Consider the following 21,824-nt stretch of genomic DNA (forward strand, 5'->3'; position numbering starts at 1 on the left):
TGGGGAACAGCCTCCTTCCCTCAGTTAGAGCATTGAAGATGGGTCGGGGCTGGGTCTGCCAACATGACAATGACCTGAAGCACACAGCCAGGATAACCAAGGAGTGGCTCTGTAAGAAGCATATCAAGGTTCTGGCGTGGCCTAGCCAGTCTCCAGACCCAAACCCAATAGAGAATCTTTGGAGGGAGCTCAAACTCCGTGTTTCTCAGCGACAGGCCAGAAACCTGACGGATCTAGAGAAGATCTGTGTGGAGGAGTGGGCCAAAATCCCTCCTGCAGTGTGTGCAAACCTGGTGAAAAACTACAGGAAACGTTTGACCTCTGTAATTGCAAACAAAAGCTACAGTACCAAATATTAACATTGATTTTCTCAGGTGTTCAAATACTTATTTGCAGCTGTATCATACAAATAAATAGTTAAAAATCATACATTGTGATTTCTGGAATTTTTTTTTTTTTAGATTATGTCTCTCAAAGTGGACATGCACCTACGATGACAATTTCAGACCCCTCCATGATTTCTAAGTGGGAGAACTTGCAAAATAGCAGGGTGTTCAAATACTTATTTTCCTCACTGTATATAGGCCTATATATATATATACATACAGAAAATTATGAAAGAGTGCACTCAATGTCAGTTCATAATCCATATATATTTAATATAAATAATAAAAAAATATATGATACAAATATTGTAAAATATATTGTACATGATAATAAAAAATATTATTTTTTTTATTAAATTTTTTTATTTCCTGGTTGAAATGGGAAACAATCCAAGATTTCCAAGAGGTGAAATATGAGCACTTCTTTTCAGAGTTTAAGGGAATGTCGTTCTGTTTTCTGTGCCTGTGAACTGCGCATTCCTGCATATGAAAGAGCGAGATTTGCCACAGGCGTTGAGAAAGTACATTACAAATCTGATCTGTATGCAAACAAACACTGAACCGTTTCCTGTAAAAACTGCATTTATGAAAAGACCTTTCTCATCCAACAGCACTGTTACACTTTGTTATTGAGAAGCACTTTGTTACTCAGAAACATAATGGTCCGTGTGAAATGAATATATTTTAACTTTAGGACGTTTAGGTCCACCAGGTGTGAGATATACAGTCATTGGTTCAGAACTAACTCTATAATAAACAACTTCCCTTTATAAACAGCACAGCTTTGATTCTATGGGGCAGGGGTTTTCAAACTTTATGATGCCAAGGACCCCCAAATATGATGAACCTTTTATGAGGGACCCCCTTCAATCCATCTATATATTTTTATATATGAAAAAACATTTTAATCTGTTAGATAAATAGTAAGTGTGACATTATAAATACAACATATTGTTTCCAAACATCCAAACTGGCTTTACTTAATGTTGGCTGTATAAACATGAAGAAGAACATGTTCATTTAAAAATGATTTGAATAAGCAACTTGCACAATAAATGTATGTAAGTAGCTTACATGCTGTGTTAAGAATACTGCCTTACAACCCCAGTGAGCAAGATTAAGGGGACTATGAGAAAAACGCACTAGAAAGATACAAAGCAAACACTGCAAGAAAAAATGTTTGGTACACTTGATCTATTTTTGCTTTGTTTTTTCATTCTCTGAATTTTTCTGGGGACCCCTTAGAACCTTCTGGAGGACCCTTGGAGGTCCCCGGACCCCAGTTTGAAAACCCCTGCTATGGGGTACACCATTTAGTAGGCTTATATTGGATAGAAATGTTAAATAGTAGGCTAATATTACATATTACATAAAAAAATGCTAATTTACAATGAATTTAATTTTATCTTACAGCTGACATAATGCTAACCAAAAATGGGGAGATGGCTAACCAAAAAATTGTCAAAATTATAAAATACATTTTATTTTATATTTAAATATTTTATAATAAAAAGTTAACTTTAAATTAATTGTAAATTACGTTATAGATTAATTTGGATTTTGTTTACACAGTTATATAGCTGGGAAAAAAAGTTTTTAAAAGTCATAAGATGCATATTTTATTTATATTAAAATATATATATTATATTTGATTCATTAAAATGAAATTCAGCAAAGAATACAAAAATGAATGCAAAAATTAAACCAATTAAGATAGTAATATATATTATAAATGTTTTAAATGCACATATAAAGTGTCTAATGCACATACTGCATAAGATATTGCAGTGTTAGAAGACATTTTATAAGATTATTATAAAAAATAATAATAATAAGTACAATCAACTTGGATGTTTAAGTAATTTCAACTTAAATTACATTAAACTGTCTTTAAAAATTTGTTGAATCTTGTATAACTTTAAACAAAATTATAAACTTGATGAGTTAAAGTAATGTAAAAACACATGTTGTCATAACTTATTGATCTATAACTTATTGATCTTTTTTTATAGTGCAGCTTTAACAATAAATCTATTTGATAGAATACACACATCAACATCCATATAAAATAAAAACAAACTTTAAATTAGAAAATCACTGCACAATTAAATTGGAAGATTGAAAGACGTTTTCAAACTATAAAGCCATTTTCGTCAACACTTGATCCATTAATACAAACACACAGGATCCTATCTATTTATAATCATTCTATTCATTTTCTGTCTGTCTAATGTATAAAAAAATAAAAAAATAATAATAATCTGTTCTGTGCTAGATAAACTGAGACTTGTTACAGCACTTGCATATTGTTGCCCTTGACTGCTCTAGTTGCTTCTATTGCCCTCATTTGTAAGTCGCTTTGGATAAAAGCGTCTGCTAAATGACTAAATGTAAATGTTATAAATTAATAATAATAGTAAAAACTTTGATTGCTTCTATTGCTCTCCTCGTTTGTAAGTCGCTATGGATAAAAGCGTCTGCTAAATGATTACATGTAAAATGATGTTTGAATTGTGAGTTTTGAATGAAAGAGTGATGACACACAGATGTGGGGCCCTCATTGGCCCCTAGCAGTGTGGAGGAGGGATCTAGATCCTGTCATTAAGCGACGGAGAGAGAGAGAGAGAGAGAGAGGGGGAAAGAGAGAGAGGGAAAGAGAGAGAGCGATTGCTGCAGGTAAACGGATATTTGTCAACAGGATAATTTCCCTCATGACACACTAGTGACTAATGAGCAGATTCATTGATTACTGGAGCTTCAACTCAACACAGCTGTGTGTGTGAGCGAGAGTGTGTGTGTGTGAGAAGAACACACTCTCCGTTTGACGAGGACCCGCGTTTCCACACCAGCAACTTTTTTCAAACATCTCGTGTTCTATTTTCCACCATCCAGGATGAAGCCCAACAAAAGAGGTGAGGAGCGTTAACAGGCGCGTGTGTTTTGTGTCGAGTGTGTGTTTGAATGGTGTTTTGGCGTCGGATCACGCTGTCCATCTGCACGTCTGGGATCGTGGCGTGATTTCCAGTCTGAGCGCGTGAAACGCAGATGTGCTTTTGATTGTCGCCTTCCACAATGCGGCTGGTCCACGCGTTTTTGTGTTTTTTATACATTTGGAGTCGTTTCTCAAGGGCCATTCCAATCTTTCCAGCTTTATTGACTTCCACGCGTTTGTTACATTGTATCATTGTGGTCTGGTGACGTCAGCGCGCGTTTGTTTGTTTGGTGACTCGTTTTTGTTTCGCGCGTCTGCAGCCCCGTTTGTTTATTCGCGTCTGGAAACAGACTTTTGTTTGGTCGTTTTTGTGTTTTGTGACATTTTAAGCGTTTTATAAAAGTGAGAAAGTTGCAGTAAATGGCGTTGAAGATGCAGAGGTTATTCGGTAAATTGTGTATTAGTTTGTGACCCCAGTATTTGTTTGGGTCTGCAAATGTAGTGATCCCTTTCAATATCAATTTGCAATACGAAATTCAGGAAAACGGAAATGACGTCGTAGACTGAGTTCAATGGTCCACTTGTTTCATTTATTTTACGTTAGATTAAGCCCATTAACTAATAGTTTGGTTTTAATTTTTTTCTTCTTTAGTTTACACGTGTAATTCTGAGGTCCAGTTTGTCCAAATCTGATTCCACTCAAAGTAGTTTAGCATCTGGTATTTGTTCTTCTTTTTTAGTTTGTATAATCTTTAATGCAGCTCTGACTGATTTATTCATCCACCTCCTTCACAAGAAACACACACGTTTTCATTTAATCGAAAAACTTTTGTGAGAGAACTGCACACTGCTGCGAACGATACACAAAACAGTGACATGGATACAGTTCCAGACTGAAACATGAATGTCCAGAAGAGCGAGAGAGAGAGAGACACACACACGCACACACACACAATCTGCTTTGTTAAAGAAGGACTCAGGAACTCCCACATTTTTAGCTGCTCTTTAGGGCTTCAGGTTTCAGCAGGAGAAAGAAACTCTGAGCTGCTGAAGTGTGTCTGATTCATGTGTCTCTGAGTTCAGCTGCACACACACACAAATGAAAGCTTGTGCTTTTCCCATAACCACACTGGCTGCAGTTTCTGCCAAACACACAGTATTAAGGCATACACTGTGATTGTTACTTCAATAAGACGGTGGAAACTTGGTATTATCATCACCGTCAAGAATTCAGAAGGTTCTTCCATTGTTTGAAGGAGATCCGGTAATGCTGTTAACAGTAGTGACCATGATTGTAGGAACTTTTGAGTGTTGTGCAATTAATTTAAAAGGCTTTTTTTTGAGGATTTAATCTTTGTGTAATGCTGTGAGAGGCCTTGACTGTAGTTTTGGGTCCCATCAGCTCTTTTAAGGGCCATGATCAATGCACTTAATGTGAGTCTTGAATATGATCCATCAGGCTTTGGGGAATGTTTATCTCTCAATCATCGTTGTATTGCATTCTACATCTTAAAATATAGAGATTTGATCATAAAACTAAGCATATAAATATAATTATCGGGAGATTGAGATTTGTATGCATTTATGTAAGTATACTGTTATGAAGCTCTCATTGATTTACACACACGCGTAAGTACTGTAAATTCTCACAAACAGTAAGTTACCATAAATGTCTTAACAGATACCCACAATGCAAATTACAGTAGTTAATCGTAATAAATATGGTATTTTACTGGGATTTCTTTTGCGGTAAGTAATTGTAAAATTACAGCAAAGTCTAACAGTGTACATGCATCAGAATTTCATCCTTTTTGGCCATATAAGCATCTGCACCAAATTGCATATTTTTGCTCCGTTTGTTCCTCTGAATAAAATTGAGGTGTTTTTTTTCCTCCACATTCTCACTATCTAATTATATGAGCCATGAAAGCCTGATGTATCAAATGATACTCAAACTAACGTAGTCATTTTTTAGAAAAATGATTACTTTATTTCTCAGGGTCATGCTTCACACAGGGGCAATATGTTTGTGATCAAATTTTCAATTGTAATGTTTTGGCATCAGCATATTTCTCTTTATATTGTGTATATGGTTGTATTATTGTTTATGGCTGAGTTCAGAATCAACTGCAAGAATTCTGTGTGATTGTCTGCTTTATCTGGTCATGATGATTATCATAATCCGCAGATAATGCTCTCGTGATAATGTTCATTGTACATTTTAAAACACTTGATTGGCCCACCTGTGGAGCTCCAGATAAGCTGTGTTTCCCTCAGTTTGTGAGGGTGAAGGTGTGAATGGAGGAGCTGTTCAGAGTCAATAGTCTTTTGAAGTGTAAATTGAGTGCAGTCAAACAGATTTATCTGCAGGATGCTTTTAAATGACTGACCGGGATGATTTAGAGGGAAGATAAGAACGGATTCTCTGTTCCTCTGAAATAAAGGTGTCCATTTTAATGCAAGACCAGAAAAAGATGTAATCGTTCAAGTGAAACGGATGCATTGCATTGGGCTCTTTATACCCTATTCATTAACAATATGTATTCTTATTTCTGTGCCATAGTTATTATATTGATTAATAATAGATAGTTAGCTAATCTGTGTGCTTTGTATATGTGCATTTCTGAAATGCATAAAAGTACAAATCAATTTAAATTGTAATGTAGATGCATTTTCTGTGAAGCTGCTTTGAAACGATATGTATCGTGAAAAGCGCTATACAAATAAATTTGAATTTAATTGAATTTTGTACCGTGCATTTTGCCAAATTCAGAAGATCTTCGTATATAGAAAATGGGCATACTTTGCATAGTGTACCCATTTGTGGCATTGTAAACTCTGTGACCTAAACTAAATCACTTTTATTCCTGCGTTTTTGTCTTTGAGATCAATAATGTTCTGTTGTCTTCATCTTGTCAGCTTTTGAGGAGGATCAGAACGGAGACACTGAGTTCTCTGCCATGTCGGACAGTGACCCGTGTGAAGATGACGGTTACCCTCTCAACCTGTCCACCAGCGGCAGGAGAAGCGGGTCTTCCACCAAACGCCGCCGACGTGGAAACCTCCCCAAAGAGTCCGTTCAGGTTCTCAGAGACTGGCTGTACGAGCATCGCTTCAACGCATATCCGTCAGAGCAGGAGAAGCTGAGCCTGTCTGGACAGACGCATCTGTCTGTGTCACAGGTGAGCACAAAACACGGTTCTCATGCACTTTGCACAAAACTGAAGTTTGCATGCAAAAATATCAAGTATTTAAGGTTAAGAACTTGAAATTTGAAAATGGTATTTTACTTGCCTTCATGTTTCAAACCAGTATATTTTCCATGCAATTATAATGAAACTGAATTTTCAAGCTCAAATGGCAAAATTACCAGGAAAGTATAACATTTTAGACTTGAATTCGAAAACTGGTCTTCCTTATTGTTTTTAAACCCATGTGACAGTTTTCATGCACTTACAATGAAACTGATGCTTTCAAGCTCAAAAGAAAAAGCTCAGAATTATCATAAAATCATACATGTAAACTTATTTAGACTTAAGTTTGGGTCTGTTCCTCACAGCTCTCACATGGTTTCAGAAAACTTGGAATATAGAGCACACTCCTGTTCAGTTGGTTATGAATGTCAGTTGTGCTCTTTCTGTCTAAGAGACCATGTATTGCCAGAATAAGCTCCAAAGTGGACCAGACCAAGTCAATAGTCTAAGCATCAAGTTGAGAATGAGTAATATTCTCTTTCCAATATTGTATTTTTGTGTGTGTCTTTTACCCACTCTTCACTTTTACATTTGGCCGTAATCTTCAAAGACTAAGACTTTCTCACACAGTCTGCACTGTGTTTTGTCCTTGAGCGAGAGCTGCGGTGTTGTCAGAGCGCAGGAATGCGGGCGGCGAGGCCTGTGCTGCATATTTCCTCTGGTCTCCATTAGAGCCAGCTGTCTGTCTGACACAGCATGCGTTTCACTACCTCGTCGACAGGGGGCGCCACGCTAGGATCCTCTTTTCTTTATTTTTTTTTCTCTTCCTTTTTGACCCTATACCAAGAAATATTAAAAGGATATTTCAACCAAAGAGGAAAAATCGGTCATTAATTACCCTCATGTCGTTCTAAACCCTTAAGACTTTTGTTAATATGTTCAGAACAAATGAAGATCTGTTTAATGATATCTGGGTGCTTTCTGTCCCAACATTGACAGCTACACAACCACATTGAAACTCAAGCAAATCTGCTTGACACATGAGAACAAACCTCTTGCGGAAGCTCAAACGTGCTGCGTAGTTGTGTAGACTGTCACTGAAGGGACAAAAAGCTCTCAGATTTCATCAAAAAGATCTTCATTTGTGTTCTGAAGATGAAGGAAAGTCTTACAGGTTTGGAATGACATGAGGGCGAGTAATTAATGACAATTCTCATTTTGAATCAATAATTAGATTGACACTATTTAGAGCGGTTACCAATCGAAGGAAATCATTACCAACTAAATTCATATTTGCACTGCAGAGCTGGTACAGAAGATGCATCTTTATTTTTAAATTACAAATGTATAAGTTAAATTTTTTTGATTATTGAATGTCTGTATAAAAGCGATATCATGTTTGCAGTCATTTTCAAATTTGTGAAAACGGCTCTCTTGCTTAATTATATCATGTTATAATGTAAAAATCCAGATCTCATACAAGTACTTTTTTTGCAGCAATATCTTGAATTTTATGAGCATTTGTATTCATTTTGGTGACATTTTACACAATCCCTCATTCATTTCTGAACCGGCAGAATAAATAAATAATTAGAAATAAGTTATTGATTGCATCTGAAGCAGTAAGTTTTACATCCAATCACATTTATGATGTTAATAAATAAATCGGACAATGCACCGGCAATTTAGTGATATCCCAGCAGTTGTGGTCTTGAAACAAAATCCTGAGTCGTCTAAGTCTGAGACCGAGACAAGACCGAGTATACCGCCCTATATATAAGTATGCAGTTAAACTTGCTGTTAAAATGATATGGCATTTCAAGTTTCTAAAACTCTGTAATCTTGTTTTTAGATCTGTAACTGGTTCATAAACGCCCGTCGGAGGCTCCTACCGGACCTGCTCAGGAAAGACGGCAAAGACCCCACTCAGTTTACAATGTCACGGCGCACCAGCAAAACAGACAGATCCGCCTCCCCGGAATACCCCGCCTCTTCGACCCGCCCCTCTGTCATTTGCCCCGCCCCAACATTGGACTTGAGGCTGTTGGGTAACACTGCGACTGCAATTTTGGCCGGAGCCGGTTGCTTGTCGTCATCCGGCAGTCATGACGGAGGCGTTCAGGCGCTGATGCAGCTGGACACACGAGGTCTGCTGAGACGAGAAGGTCTAACTGGGTTTCGGAGCGACGATCAATATCTGACGACCATCCCGTTTGCTTCTACCTCTGTCCCGGCCCTGGGAGCGGTGAGCCCGAGTGGGGTCCTTTTCAACACGCCGCCTCCTACCCCGCCAGAGCTGTGCGCGCAAGATTTCAGTGATCTGAAGCTTCTAGTGGACGCGGCTCTGCAGCGAGCAGCTGAGCAAGAAAACTGCCGACAGATGATGCAACAGCAAGCAAACAGACCTTCTAATGAAAGTGAGCTCATCCAGAATGCCGATTTGGAGACCATCTCGACTTCCACAGCAGAAACGCCTTCAAGGTTCGAATCCGTGGCTGCACCAGATTTGTTGGAGAGCGCCGTATTACCAGTGTCAGTTCCTGTCATGAGCCACTCTTTTCCAGGCCTTCCAGTCGATCTAAGCTCGGCCGGTGTCTCTGATGTCCTCTGCAAGAATGTTACGGAATCTGCTAGCTTTACGTCTTCTGGGATGTGGAGCGTCAGACAACCCGGTCCACCTACGAGCACGTGGGTTTCGCAGTACGTGCATAATACGGTCACGGAAGCGGTCAATTGATAGGTGCGAAAAACTCAAGCTGACCAACTGACTTTGAACTCTTTTTGTTTGCTCATTTTTGTCTGGAGCAGATGGAAAACTGGGCGCTTTTAGTACATGCCTTTCGAGATCATTTTGGATGTTGCTAGATACCCAGAGAGCCTCTTCACCGACTTTCCCTTCAGTGGATTACGGAGTGAAGCTTCTCTCTGAAGACCAGGATGCATTAAGACATTTTTAAAACTCTTTTAAAACCAAAACCTCTAACATTTTAACTACATGAAGTTTATGGGCAGCCATAAAATCCTTTTCAAGAATAATCCAGCATTTCAGACTCCGGGGTCTTTGAGACCAGGTGGACGTCCTTTCAGGCAAAAACACCAGCAATCTCCAAACTCAAAAAAACCTGTACATCTCAGGTTTACCAACATTTGAACGTGGCCTTACATAGTTTTGGATAAAGAAGCTCCACGTGTAGTTGCTCTTGCCTGTTTGCCTCAGTATATCTTCTAGGGCTAGACGTCTATCCATCATGTAGCATGCTTTACATATTTTTGTGTGATCTGTGAATGCAAAGACCAGCATGCAGCGTTTTAAGTCTGTTTAGGAACCAAATGTGCTCTCCTTAGATTTAATACTTTGCTCTGAAAGCCACTTTTTCCCAATAGTGTGTGTGTTGTCATATTTCCTGCACTTTATAGTCTTAATTTGACCTCTTAGTCATTATGTCAGAACCATTTATCCAGTCCCAGTCAGAATAGTATCCGAGAGCTCTCTGGTCTGGCGTGACGTGCGTCTGTGCTGTGGCCGGTGGTTGGGAAATTGATCGTACTGCAGAGATCATTGCTCACTCCTCGTGTTTGTCTGAGATGTGGAGAGGAGGTCGTCTCAAAGACGGAGCTGACATTGATTTTTCTTCAGTTCTCATGTAACGCGAGCGTTGGGCTGTAGCTTTATTTTTGCTGAGATGATTATTGTTCTGATGGTATTGTTGGGTCAAGTAGAAGATCGGCGTTAACAGTGTTTTACATTTTCATAAATTCTCCATCACAATGTAGAGGGGAGGTATAAAAATGTTAGCCAGTGAATTTAGACTGAAAGCGTTTGTAACACTAAAGGAGTTTTGTGCATTTCCAAGATAAACTTGTTTGTACCTCTCAGATGAACTGAAGTGTTCCTTTCCTGCTCATAATCTGTGAATGTATCTAGAGAACTAACAAATATGATTTAGAAGCAGAAAATAATTGCCAGTCTCTTCATGAGCAATTTCCTCAGTCTCTCTTTTTGGACACTAGAGTATCTAGATGGATTATGATTTTATGCTTGTAGTTTCCATGAAACTGAGAACATGTACAGATAGTCAGATTAGTCTTTATAGTAATGATTTTAACCTTTTTTAGTCTTTTTTTTTTTTTATGATGCGGTTCACATTATTTCAGTTTACTTCCTCACGAATGTGCCATAATTCTGATTAGTTTTTCCCAATGAGGTCAGTGCAAAGGTCAGAAGTCATGTTCTGTAGTACTGTACACGTTACTTCTCATTTGGTTTTCAGTGCGTCTCAGGATTTTTAGTGTAGTTTTCTCTAGACCTTTCTTTCTTGTGGGTTCAAGTCATTGTTACCTCTCTAACAACACAAAGGGAGTTTTTAATTATATCTGAGTTAAGGTATCTATAAGGTGCATCTGTTTTTTTAAGCCATGTCTGAGCTGAATATGAGAAACCGACTGTCACATTGTAGCTGTATTACAGATCTAATTAACTGACACCTCAAAACCACTGTGATCATTCGGTTCGTTACTGGAGCAGTACTATCTATATTTTTTTGTATACTCTATTTTTTCACCTGTTCAGAAGGACCAATATTAATATTCCTGGAACTGTATTATTATTATTATTATTATTATTGCAAAATGGGTCTTCTAGATGAGAATGTGAAACATGTAAATATCATTCAGGACTTTGTCTGGCATAGACTTGCTTTTAGTGTGTGTGCGCGCGTGTATACATCTCATGTGTATCTTTCTCTCTCCTGTACGACCAAATACATGGATTCTCTTTTTTTAATGTCATGTGTGTATGTATAACTGAGGACAGTAAAACTGGCATCTGTGCCTTACCTGCTTCCTTAGAAAACCTTTGGACTAGTCTGTGCAATATCTGCCTTAAACATTTGTCACAGAGATTTTATTTGGTGTCCTTTTGTACAAACATTACAGAGAAATAAAAGCCTCATTTTTCATATGTTTGTAGTCATGTTGTGGAGAAATTAAATTAGGATAAAAGCCTAATTTGTCATGTGTTTGTTGTCATGCTGTGGAGAAATGTCCAGAAATGGTTTTTGGATGTGCACAAATGATTTGGGGAATTTCTTTGTAGTGCGAGACCATCTTTATTTCAGTATAAAATATAATGGATGTTCATATAACGGATGACTTCTTGTCTGAGAGCTGCCACATGTAATCACACATTTTATTAGCCAGATATTCACAGGTTTGATTGGAAATATAAGTTGCAGTACCACTGAAAATCTACACATCCCAATGTCTGAGGCGCAATTTTTTTTTTCTTCTTCTGGAGAATGTACAGTTTGAAAGGAGATGACTGATAAGTCATTCTGTACATCCATCTAACTTCAAAATGTTTAAGGCAAGACACTACATGTAGAGTAAAAATCTATATTGCCATACGTTCTCCAGTTGAGTAATCGTAGTGAATAAAGACAATTGTTTTGTATTAAAGTGCACATTAGAGTCAGAGGGGATTTTGGGTTTCTTTGTTTATTACTTCATAAATCAGGATATAGTGCAACATGCAGAAAATAAAATGTCACCCATGTTTTTAGGAATTAAATATTAAAATCAGTGAATGATATATGAACAAATCTCTTAGTAAAAATATAATAATATAGTTACTTATGTATTTTTGGATGTTTTCTATCCACTAGTCTGAAAGAGTATGTTGTGGAAGCAAAACAGATCATCAAAAGACAATGGGTGCGTCTCAATCAGCTCCCTAGGTCGTGAACCATATCATGTACACTAATTCGGGCACTGGTAGTGAAAGTTAGGACTCCGTTAATAGTGAGCATCGACGCTCCCTGCTTTCCACTGTGAATTGTGGGACTTTTCATGGAGCGACCGTTTCAGTGGCCTGGAAGGATTTTGTGATTGAGACAGTCCCTAAAATGTCAGACGCCCTGACTCCTGAACCAGGGAGCTGATTGAGACGCACCCAATGGTTTTACCTATAGTGTCTTGCCTTATCATGTCTCTGATATCGATCAATGAGGAGATGCTGAGAATCCTTATAAATGCACACAGAAAAATTACGTTGCACTACATCTAAACAGGTTTATGGCATCTCCAATGTAATAGTTGAATTTCTTGCACAGATCGAGCCACAGCTGCAACCTACTCAAACGTACTGTAGATATTTCACAAATCCCACATAAAAACACAAAATATGCATTGTAGATGGTTCGTAATGTAATATGATTGTACTGAATGCATTTACTTATTTTATAGATCGCTAAATAATTGTTGCATGTGTTTGTAGTGTGCTGATGTGCACTGATCGTCTACATGTCGTCTTTGTCCTTGGCACCGTGTTTGAGAATCCGGGTGAACTCGCCATAGTTAAAGTTTCCCTTTTTGTCAATGGGAGCCTCTCTGAAAAGCTCGTCCACATCTTCATCTGTGAAACGATCTCCCATGGTGGTCAGCAGCTCTCGCAGGTGGTCTTCATGAATGAAACCTGTGCAGACGAGAATCAAACATGCAGTTTTTATATATGGCATTTTAAAATAATTTTGCTGGTTTTGTTTGGATCTGCATTTTGAAAAATTATTTCCATATCTTATATTTAAATTCTAGCATATATCATTTAATTTATGCACTACAGGATCATGTGACCCTGAAGACTGGAGTAATGATGCTGAAAATGTAGCTTTGCATCACCGGAATAAATTGTATAAAAAAGAAATTGTAATATTTCACAGTATTAATTTATTTTTCAAATAAAAAATAAAAGCAGAAGAAAATTCAGAAACACTTTACAATAAGGTCTCATTTGTTAACAATGCACTAACTAACACTGAGCAATACGTTTGTTACAGTATTTATTAATCTTTGTTAATGTTAGTGAAAAAATGCAGTTTTTCATGTTGTTTCAGAGTGCATCAACTAATGTTATGAAATACAACTTTTGATTTTAATAAAATGTATTATTATTGATGTAAGTAAATGTTGAAATGAACATTAACTAAGATTAATAGATGCTGTAGAAGTATTGCTCATTCTTTGTTCATAATGTTAACTAATGAAACCTTATTTCATAATGAGACTTCTTTTTTAAAAACATGAACAAATTATCCCAAACTTTTGTCCGGTAGTGTATTAAGCAGCCTACAGATGTACACTACCAGTCAAAAGTTTGGAATCCTTAAGATTGGTTTTGAAAGAAGTCTCTTCTGCTCACCAAGGCTGCATTTATTTGATCAAAAATACAGCAAAAACAATATTATTGTGAAATATTTTGAAAACTTATTTCTATTTGAATATATTTTAAAATGTAATTTATTCCTGTGAGCAAAGCTACATTTTTAGCATCATTACCCCAGTCTTCAGTGTCACATGATCCTTCAGAAATCATTCTAATATGATGATTTGCTCAAGAAACATTTATGATTAATATCAATGTTGAAAACAGCTGCGTACAATTTTTTTCCAGGGTTATTTAATGAATAGAAAGGTCAAAAGAACAGCATTTATCTGAAATATAAAGGTTTTGCAACATTATAAATGTCTATACTGTCACTTGATCAATTTAATGCATCCTTGCTGAATAAATGTATTAGTTTCTTTAAGTTCTTTCCCCCCAAAAAAAAAAAAAAAAAGCACACAATTTATATTAAAGCAGTGTTTGTTTTACCAGATCCTTCCTCATCAAAGCAGGCGAAAGCATTCCTTATCACGTCCTCCGGGTCGGTTCCATTGAGCCGTTCTCCAAACATGGTGAGGAACATGGTGAAGTTGATGGGACCTGGTGCTTCACTCATCATTCCCTCCAGGTAATCATCAGACGGGTTCTTACCTGAGCACAAACGCACCAAAGACAATGTCAATAGATGTAGAAGACATGATATCATGTCCATTCCTCTCTGTCAGACTTACCCAAGGAGGCCAGCATGTCATGCAGATCCTCTTTATCGATGAATCCGTCTCGGTTCTGGTCAATCATGTTGAAGGCCTCTTTGAACTCTTGGATCTGTGACTGGTCAAACATGGCGAACACATTTGAAGTGGCTCTCTGTGGCCTCTTCTTAGTGGTTTTCCCCTTCGCTCGCTTGCTGGACATGTTGATGGTGTTTCAGGTCTAAGGAAAGAGCAGAAGATATTCTTTAATATGTCTGCAAGCAGCAATTACAGCGTCCAGAGTCAGTAGCGGCCTTTGCTATGTTTCACCCGTTTCACTTGAACAGAAGGAGCCTCCGCTTGTGCTCGAAAAAGAGTCCCGCCCCCTGCCACACACCAGGGTCGGAAGTTGAATTAATATAAGCAATAGCACATGAGCAAAAGTGTTGGTTTCCCGAATATCAGCACATATGCAAATGAGATATTGATTTCATACAGCAATTCAATAAACAATGTTTAGGTGACACAATATTGTCTGTTTTTTCACTATTTTGCCAAAGAAAAGACTCTGGAGAGTCTTCTCTGTATTTTCTACTGCACAAGAGGCGTGATCAACGGGCATAGTTCAAATGACTCTGTACGCAACTGGATAGTCCTTCAACCAATCAGATCAACGATCCTTCTCTATTGTCATCGTGTTAAACCCGGCAATAGCGCGCCAGGTGGATAAGCCAGTTTGTGATTGGTCCCAGCATGAGCTGCAGGGCGAAATCAAATCACTGGCAGATCGGGCCGGGTTTACCCAGTCTAGAGTAGACAAGAGTCTTTTGAAGCTTTTAGCACACATTCGACCACATGAGCGTTTACACCACAAAAGCAATGCGGTTGCAATCCAATGCGTTTTCAACTACCTCTGGAAGTGGTCTAGATGTGTAGATGTGAAGAAGACAACTTGGATGATGTATCTTTGCAGGCCAAAACCTGGAAACGAGTTGCATTTTAGCACTTCCGGTTCCATCGTCCAGAAATCAGTGTTTTTTTGAACGAGTCTTTGATTATAATGCCTGAACACTCTTGGAACGTTCTTGGCTCGTAATCATAAGGGAACCTTTTTTAGTGCTATATAGCACCAATTTTGGTGCTTCAATGGTTCTTCAGAGGTGCTATATAGCACCTTAATCAAAGAACCGGTGAAGAACCTCTGAAGAACTGCTGAAGAACCACTGAAGCACCAAAATTGCTGCTATATAGCACTAAAAAAGCCAAGAACCATTTTTGGTGCCATATAGAACCTTTTTTTTTTAGAGTACACCCAAAGCACCAGCGCCAAACCAGGAAAAGTGGTTCTTAAGAAGCACTAAAACATTGCTGGTCTAGAAGTAAGAACCGCTTGCGTCAGGGGCTGTGACCATCATTATACAAATTACGGTGAACTGCATGAATGCGTTGGATTCGCTGTGTTTTGATGCCGATGTAGGATCGTAAAGAAAGCCATATGCATCAATAGTAACACAACGTTCGCCATTGTTGATGGAGGGCTTGTTCGAGTACAGCGTATGGCTCCTTATGCTTTTGAATCTCTCATGCAGTGTTTTGATATCATACGCTGATCGGTGAGCGCAGCGCCGATGCATCTCGAACAAGTCTGGTGTGTTCGTGTTTCCCGCTGCCTCGATAGAGTTGCTGAGAAAGATGGTGGCTCTCTAACCCGTGGAAAGGCAAACCGGTTCTTAGAAGGCTCGTCAGTCAAACCAACTCCGAACTGGCACTAGCACTGGCTCTGAACTAGCACCCGGTTCATTCCAGTGGAAAAGGGGTAATATAGCACCATTTTAGTGAAAGGTCTGTGTTGAACACAAGCTCAATATATTTTTGCATTTCAAAGAACATTCAAAAGTAACATTCCCATAATGTTTGCAAAATGGAATGCTCCCTTAAAGCTACACTATGTAACTTTTCCGTCCACTAGAGGTCGCCTGTTCAAAACAAAGGCGTAGTTTGATGACGCCACGTTTGAGCGCAGATTCTTGGGACATGTGGTCTTTACCTCACAGCCGGTGGAAAAGAGTCAGGATAGGACTCGGGCAGAAATCATGTTCATGGATGTGATTATTAACATTACTGTAGTGAAGCAGAGCAGCAGCGAGTGTTGTGGAGCTGAGCAAGGCCGCAGGGGCGATTGAAGAGCGGGACTGTTATTATGGCATAGTCGCTGGCGGGACTTTTATTATGACACGGTTGCCGGCGCCACTTCCTCTTTTCCAGTCATGAGTATATGAGGTAACGCAACTCTGTTTATCGTATTAGATATATCTGAGTGTGTTGAAAAGGAAGTTATGACGTTCGCTCGGCGGCTGCTATGACACTTGTTCACACTGCAGTGAGAGTAAAGTGTTTCACTGAATAAAACCGGAAACCGAGGGTGACGCAGATATGACGCAATCGACAGGCGACTCCCTCACACGCATAGCTCACACGTCCCGGTTCCTTGGTTAAAATAGCAATTTTCTCACGATTTACAAATAGTTGAAAACATTTGGGATATTCTAAGTACTCAACTGAACAAAATATATAACACTGCCCTAGTGGTTTCTGGATATTTTACTGCAAAAATCCTACATAGTTCACCTTTAATGATTGCATAACCAAGAAAAAAAAGGTTTTTAAACAAGTACAAAAACAGAATGTTTTGAACGTTCACAGAACATTCAGAAATAAAGTTGTCATAACTTAATGGGAATGTTAGCAAAATGTTCTTAGAGCATATTTATCTCTCAGAAACACTCACATGAGCACATCACGGCTGAGAGCAGGATTGTAATGAGGTTTTAAATATGAGGATTTATAGACAGACCAAAAGTCACTTTAAGATGTGTCTTTTAAGACTGATTTAGTAAGCTGTCTCCTTTTACGATTAACTAAAAAGTGGTTGTGATTTAATAAGTCAACTTTGATCTTGAAAACATTTTTATATCTGTATTAAACAGAGCAGATTCACTAAAGGCCTAAGTCATTAGCATCAAATAAGATGTTACCGATGGTTTCTATCGAGTCTCATGTGGACAGCAGCACATTTCATGACTAAAACATTTATGAACACATCATTCACTGTGGATGTGTAATTCATGATATACAGATGACCACAGTCAGTTAACACAGTTATTTTCATATCTGTGTTTGTATTGCTCTTTTATTCATAGTTTCTCAATGTCTGCTCAATAAAGCAACCAAATGCTGTGGGATGATCCATACATTCTTTCCATATCAGGCCTGGTCCATATGCAAACGACCTGCTCAGTGTCTTCATAACGAATTAATCTTATACTGAACAGCAGCACTAACCCAGCTAACAAAAATATGTTAAAAGAATGTTTTGCTAACATTCCCATTAAGTTATGAAAACACTATTTCTGAAAGATGTTCAAAATGTCTAGTTTTACGTTCTGTGAACTGTAAGGGAACATTCCGTTTTATAATTCTGCAAATATTATGGGAACATTACTTTTGAATGTTTTCTGAAACTCCTGAAACAAGTAAACATTTAAAAATAAAAAATTAAGACAAACCTCCAAATAAAATGTTTCATTAAAAAAGTTCCATAAACAATGTATAAATAATGTTTTGATCAACATTAATAAAGAACAGATAACTTTGAACGAACGTTCTATTAACATTACCAGAAGAACATTTGCTCATAACCTTAAGGGAACCTTGTCAGAACATTAGCTGGTTCTGAGAATGTTCACTGTTAGCTGGGAAATCGTGTAAATTGGTGTAATTAAATTAGGTCTACATGTTTCTTTATTTCAGTGGTTCTCAACTGGTTTGGCCATGAGACCCACATTTCCTCATGGTCATTAGGCCAACCAAATTTTTGGATTTTGGATTTGGAATTTGATTCAAGTATTATATCTGGGGGGAAAAGGTCCCACTTTACTTAACATTCATGTAAATTGGGAGCATATCACTAACACTGATGAGTAAACAGTATAAGGTAAGCTAAATAGCAGTCCCAAGGCTAGTTTTTACAATAAGTTTAGTAAGTTGGTCTGAGACACCACAGTCTTTAAAAAATATAGAAAATAAAGTGGTAGTTTGGGTTGAGGTTATGGAAACGAGTTACCATAGTAAATGCACAATATTAACATGAAGTGTTAATAAAACATACTGATCCTGCTGAATAGAATGAAACCATGCAAATCCATCCCGTTACGTAATGTATTGTACTTTTGGTAATTTCACGACTAACTAATTGACAACGTAAGTTAACTACGACGTCGCATGCTCGTACAGCGCGCGCGCCTTAGCATTTTGCGCAGGCAATTGAAAAGTGCCGCCGCGAGCACAGTTACGGCTGACTGACAGAAGAGGAAAAATCGTTTTTTCTGAGGTGAGAGACTTTTGATTTCAAGTTACAAAGATAACATTAGAATATTGACACTGACATATACATATAGCCTGACAACATTACATCTGACAGCAGATATAAATTGCCTTTAAATGCGTCTGACAGAAAATTCAGCAGCTTCCACGCACGTCTTTCAAAATAAAAGTCTCGCATCAGTAAAACGTTCAAACGTTTTTGTTGTTGTTGTTTCTTTGACTACACACTCTTCGACCACTCACTGCTCTATTTTAAACTTTCTGACTGCCCTGTGTGTTTTGTGAGTAGGCTATGAGGTAGGACTAAAATTGCTATAAGTAACTGATTAACTAACTGCTAATTTTTAGGCAGTGCATATGAGTGTGTGCTGTGTGTGTTTAAATAGTTGATTATTTATGTGTGTGTGTGTGTGTGTGTGTGTGTGTGTGTGTGTGTGTGTGTGTGTGTGTGTGTGTGTGTGTGTGTGTGTGTGTGTGTGTGTGTGTGTGTGTGTGTGTGTGTGTGTGTGTGTCCACAAAGATGGAAATATCCAAAATCCTTGTTGGGACATTGCTGGTCCTCATGAGGAAAACAGCTTATAAATCATGCTAAGTTTTTTGAAAATGTAAAAATGCAGAAAGTTTTGTGTGGTGGGTAGTTCTAGGGGTAGGGTTAGGATAAGGAATATAATATTTGTACAGTATAAAAATCATTATGTCTATGGAAAGTCCCCATAAAACATGAAAACCCAAAGTGTGTGCGTGTGTGGGACCGCATCATCAGAACACAATGTCCAGCTTGACCACAGGATTAAATGCAGGAATTTAGAAACAGACTTGACCAACTGCCTGAAGGACATCAAACGCTCATCCCTGCAATACATTTTCATGCCCTCATTAGGTATGTCTTAATATAGGCCTACTGAATAGCCAATATTCTTGGTTTTTAATTAGATAAATTGGGTTAAACTTGGTTTTAAATATTGTTTTAATTATCAATCAGTTTTAGTTTTTCTGTCCTCAAATTCAATGTCAATTTCTATCCTGTTACTTTTTCGTAGAACCCCTTTAACTAACAAAAATGGCTCAGGAAATGACTTGGGAACATCCTTCCCAAAGGATGTTGGGAAATCAGCAGCACAAACATCATCAGTAAGTATTATGAATGGATTGGATGAATTATGTGGTGTTAGTTAGTTAGTCTCTCTAAAACCTGATTACACAAATCAGCATAAATTAACTTCAAGTTGATGTCCTAATGTACTCTTAACTGTCAATCCCTCATTTTAGCTGTTATGAACATCCTGCCACATTCTCCCCTCATTTGTTGGCAAGCATCTGGAGAATTCAGAGAGACACTAACAAGCTTCACTATAATTGTGCTGTTTAACGGTAAAGCTTTGTCACCTTCTGAATAAAGACAACACTAAAATCTCAAAATCAACATCATGATATCCCTATAGTTGCTGGTTTTTATGTTAATGAGTTTCTTCTGCAATCATTTCAGGACGTGTCCTCCAGCCAATGGTTACGTCATGGGTCTCACCTCTGACCTTTGACCTCAACGGCACACTAACAAAAAAGCCAAACGCTGTATTCCAGATGAAGTGCTTGCGGCCAAGTCACAGCTACATGCAAAGAAAAACATTGTTTTCTAAATAATGAAAGTTTATATGAGTTGTGAGCATCACTGAGGAAGACAAAACTCCTGGATCTATAATAGAATTGCATTGAACTTCATTAGAAAGCACAGTATTGTCTAAAAGAAAGTTCTACGATGTCCAGGACCATTTGCTCAGCAGTATGAGAGATGATCCTGGATCAGTTTTAGCTCCATAACTCCAACATACGTCACCAGCTCCATCCAGAACTTTCCTCAGTGGCCACAACTTCAGTGGAAAGTCTTTCCTAGCACACAAAACCAAACCAAAGCACAATAAACTCACCTTTGCTACAGCTGATGGATTGTGTTGCCACTGGACGGTGTCTTTGTGCTGGAGAGTGAGACAGTTACACTTGCGGGACACAAAAGTTTCTTCAGAGCATCAGCTTGAGTAATGGGCCCCTCCCACTTTACTCTCGGCCAATCAGAGGTCTCCGGTCTCCCAAACAGAGCCGGCCCACAGCAGGGATTTAGCCATATAAGGGCAAAGAATGTTCAGCCTGTCTTTTTGTGTACGCCACACAGAGAACGAGATACCCAGAGGAATCAACATGAAATGACAGGAAAAGAGATAAGCTGCCTTATTTAGAGAGAACTGGCCTCACATCATGAGAGAGGGAATGCGTTTGTGTAAATTCCCCAAAACCCCTGGTTTAACACGCCTTGGATGGACAGCGATCTTGCAAAATCTACTACTGAAACTCCATTAATCTTCATAACAGAGATCTGTTGCCTTGATAACCCTGTTTATATTAAATAACTCTCACTTTTATGTGTGACAGTAGTTTGGCTATTGTCTTCCAGGGCCATTAAGAGTGACTTGAGCCATGAACCAAACGAGAATGAGTTATTGTTATTATTATGGAGGTTATTATCTTACTGTTCTTGAAATAGGTCTTTTATATCCACCATTAAAGCTGGAATTGATTATCATTTCCAAAGTGTCTTTACAGGGTGTCTAAACACTATGATGATAATTGAGCATAAGCACAGCAGTTATAGTTTTATATTTAATGCTGGAACGCACATAATTAATATCCACATTACATAATCGTTGCGAGGACATGTTTTATTGTCAGTTTGATTGACAAGAGCAGTAATAATTACTAGCATGTTTCAATATGTTAGTTCAAATCTCTGAACAATATACAATTCAACAAATGTCATGAGTGTGCAGGAATAGTTCATAATTCTGTCATCATTTACTCACCCTTAAGTTATTATAAACCTACATGAAGTTCTTTCTTGTGTTGAACATAAAGGAAGATATTTTGAAAAATGTTGGTAACAGTTGCCGCCGGTCCCTATTGACTTCCATAGTATAGAAAAATAAAATACTATGGAAGTCAATAGGGACCAGAAACTGTTTGGTTACAAACATTCTTCAAAATATCTTCCTTTTGTGTTCAACAGTACAAAATACTTGTTTAGAACAA

At 38.0% G+C, this 21,824-nt stretch overlaps 2 protein-coding genes across 4 annotated transcripts; one reads left to right on the plus strand and one right to left on the minus strand.

Moving 5' to 3' along the window:
• The first annotated feature begins 2,989 nt into the window (after positions 1-2,989).
• Positions 2,990-11,511, plus strand: tgif2 (TGFB-induced factor homeobox 2). The gene is made up of 3 exons (XM_079840585.1): positions 2,990-3,298; positions 6,238-6,500; positions 8,365-11,511. The coding sequence occupies exons 1-3, from the start codon at positions 3,280-3,282 to the stop codon at positions 9,247-9,249; spliced, it is 1,167 nt and encodes a 388-aa protein (XP_079696711.1). The 5' UTR covers positions 2,990-3,279; the 3' UTR covers positions 9,250-11,511.
• Positions 11,394-20,810, minus strand: myl9b (myosin, light chain 9b, regulatory). Of its 3 annotated transcripts, none has more exons than XR_013818281.1 (5): positions 20,672-20,810; positions 14,403-14,604; positions 14,161-14,322; positions 12,476-12,984; positions 11,394-12,230 (listed from the first exon to the last, which is right to left on the minus strand). XR_013818281.1 is itself a non-coding variant. In XM_079840586.1 (4 exons), exons 2-4 carry the CDS (start codon positions 14,584-14,586, stop codon positions 12,809-12,811), a joined length of 522 nt encoding a protein of 173 aa, XP_079696712.1. In that variant the 5' UTR covers positions 14,587-14,604; positions 20,672-20,807; the 3' UTR covers positions 11,394-12,808. The 3 variants fall into 3 exon arrangements, 1 of the variants encoding a protein (XP_079696712.1); XR_013818282.1 differs by having other exon boundaries at positions 12,463-12,984; positions 20,672-20,807; XM_079840586.1 differs by having other exon boundaries at positions 11,394-12,984; positions 20,672-20,807.
• Between the last annotated feature and the right edge of the window lie 1,014 nt (positions 20,811-21,824).

Source organism: Gobio gobio (assembly GCF_949357685.1).
Source record: "Gobio gobio genome assembly, chromosome: 17".
Lineage (NCBI taxonomy): Eukaryota > Metazoa > Chordata > Actinopteri > Cypriniformes > Gobionidae > Gobio > Gobio gobio.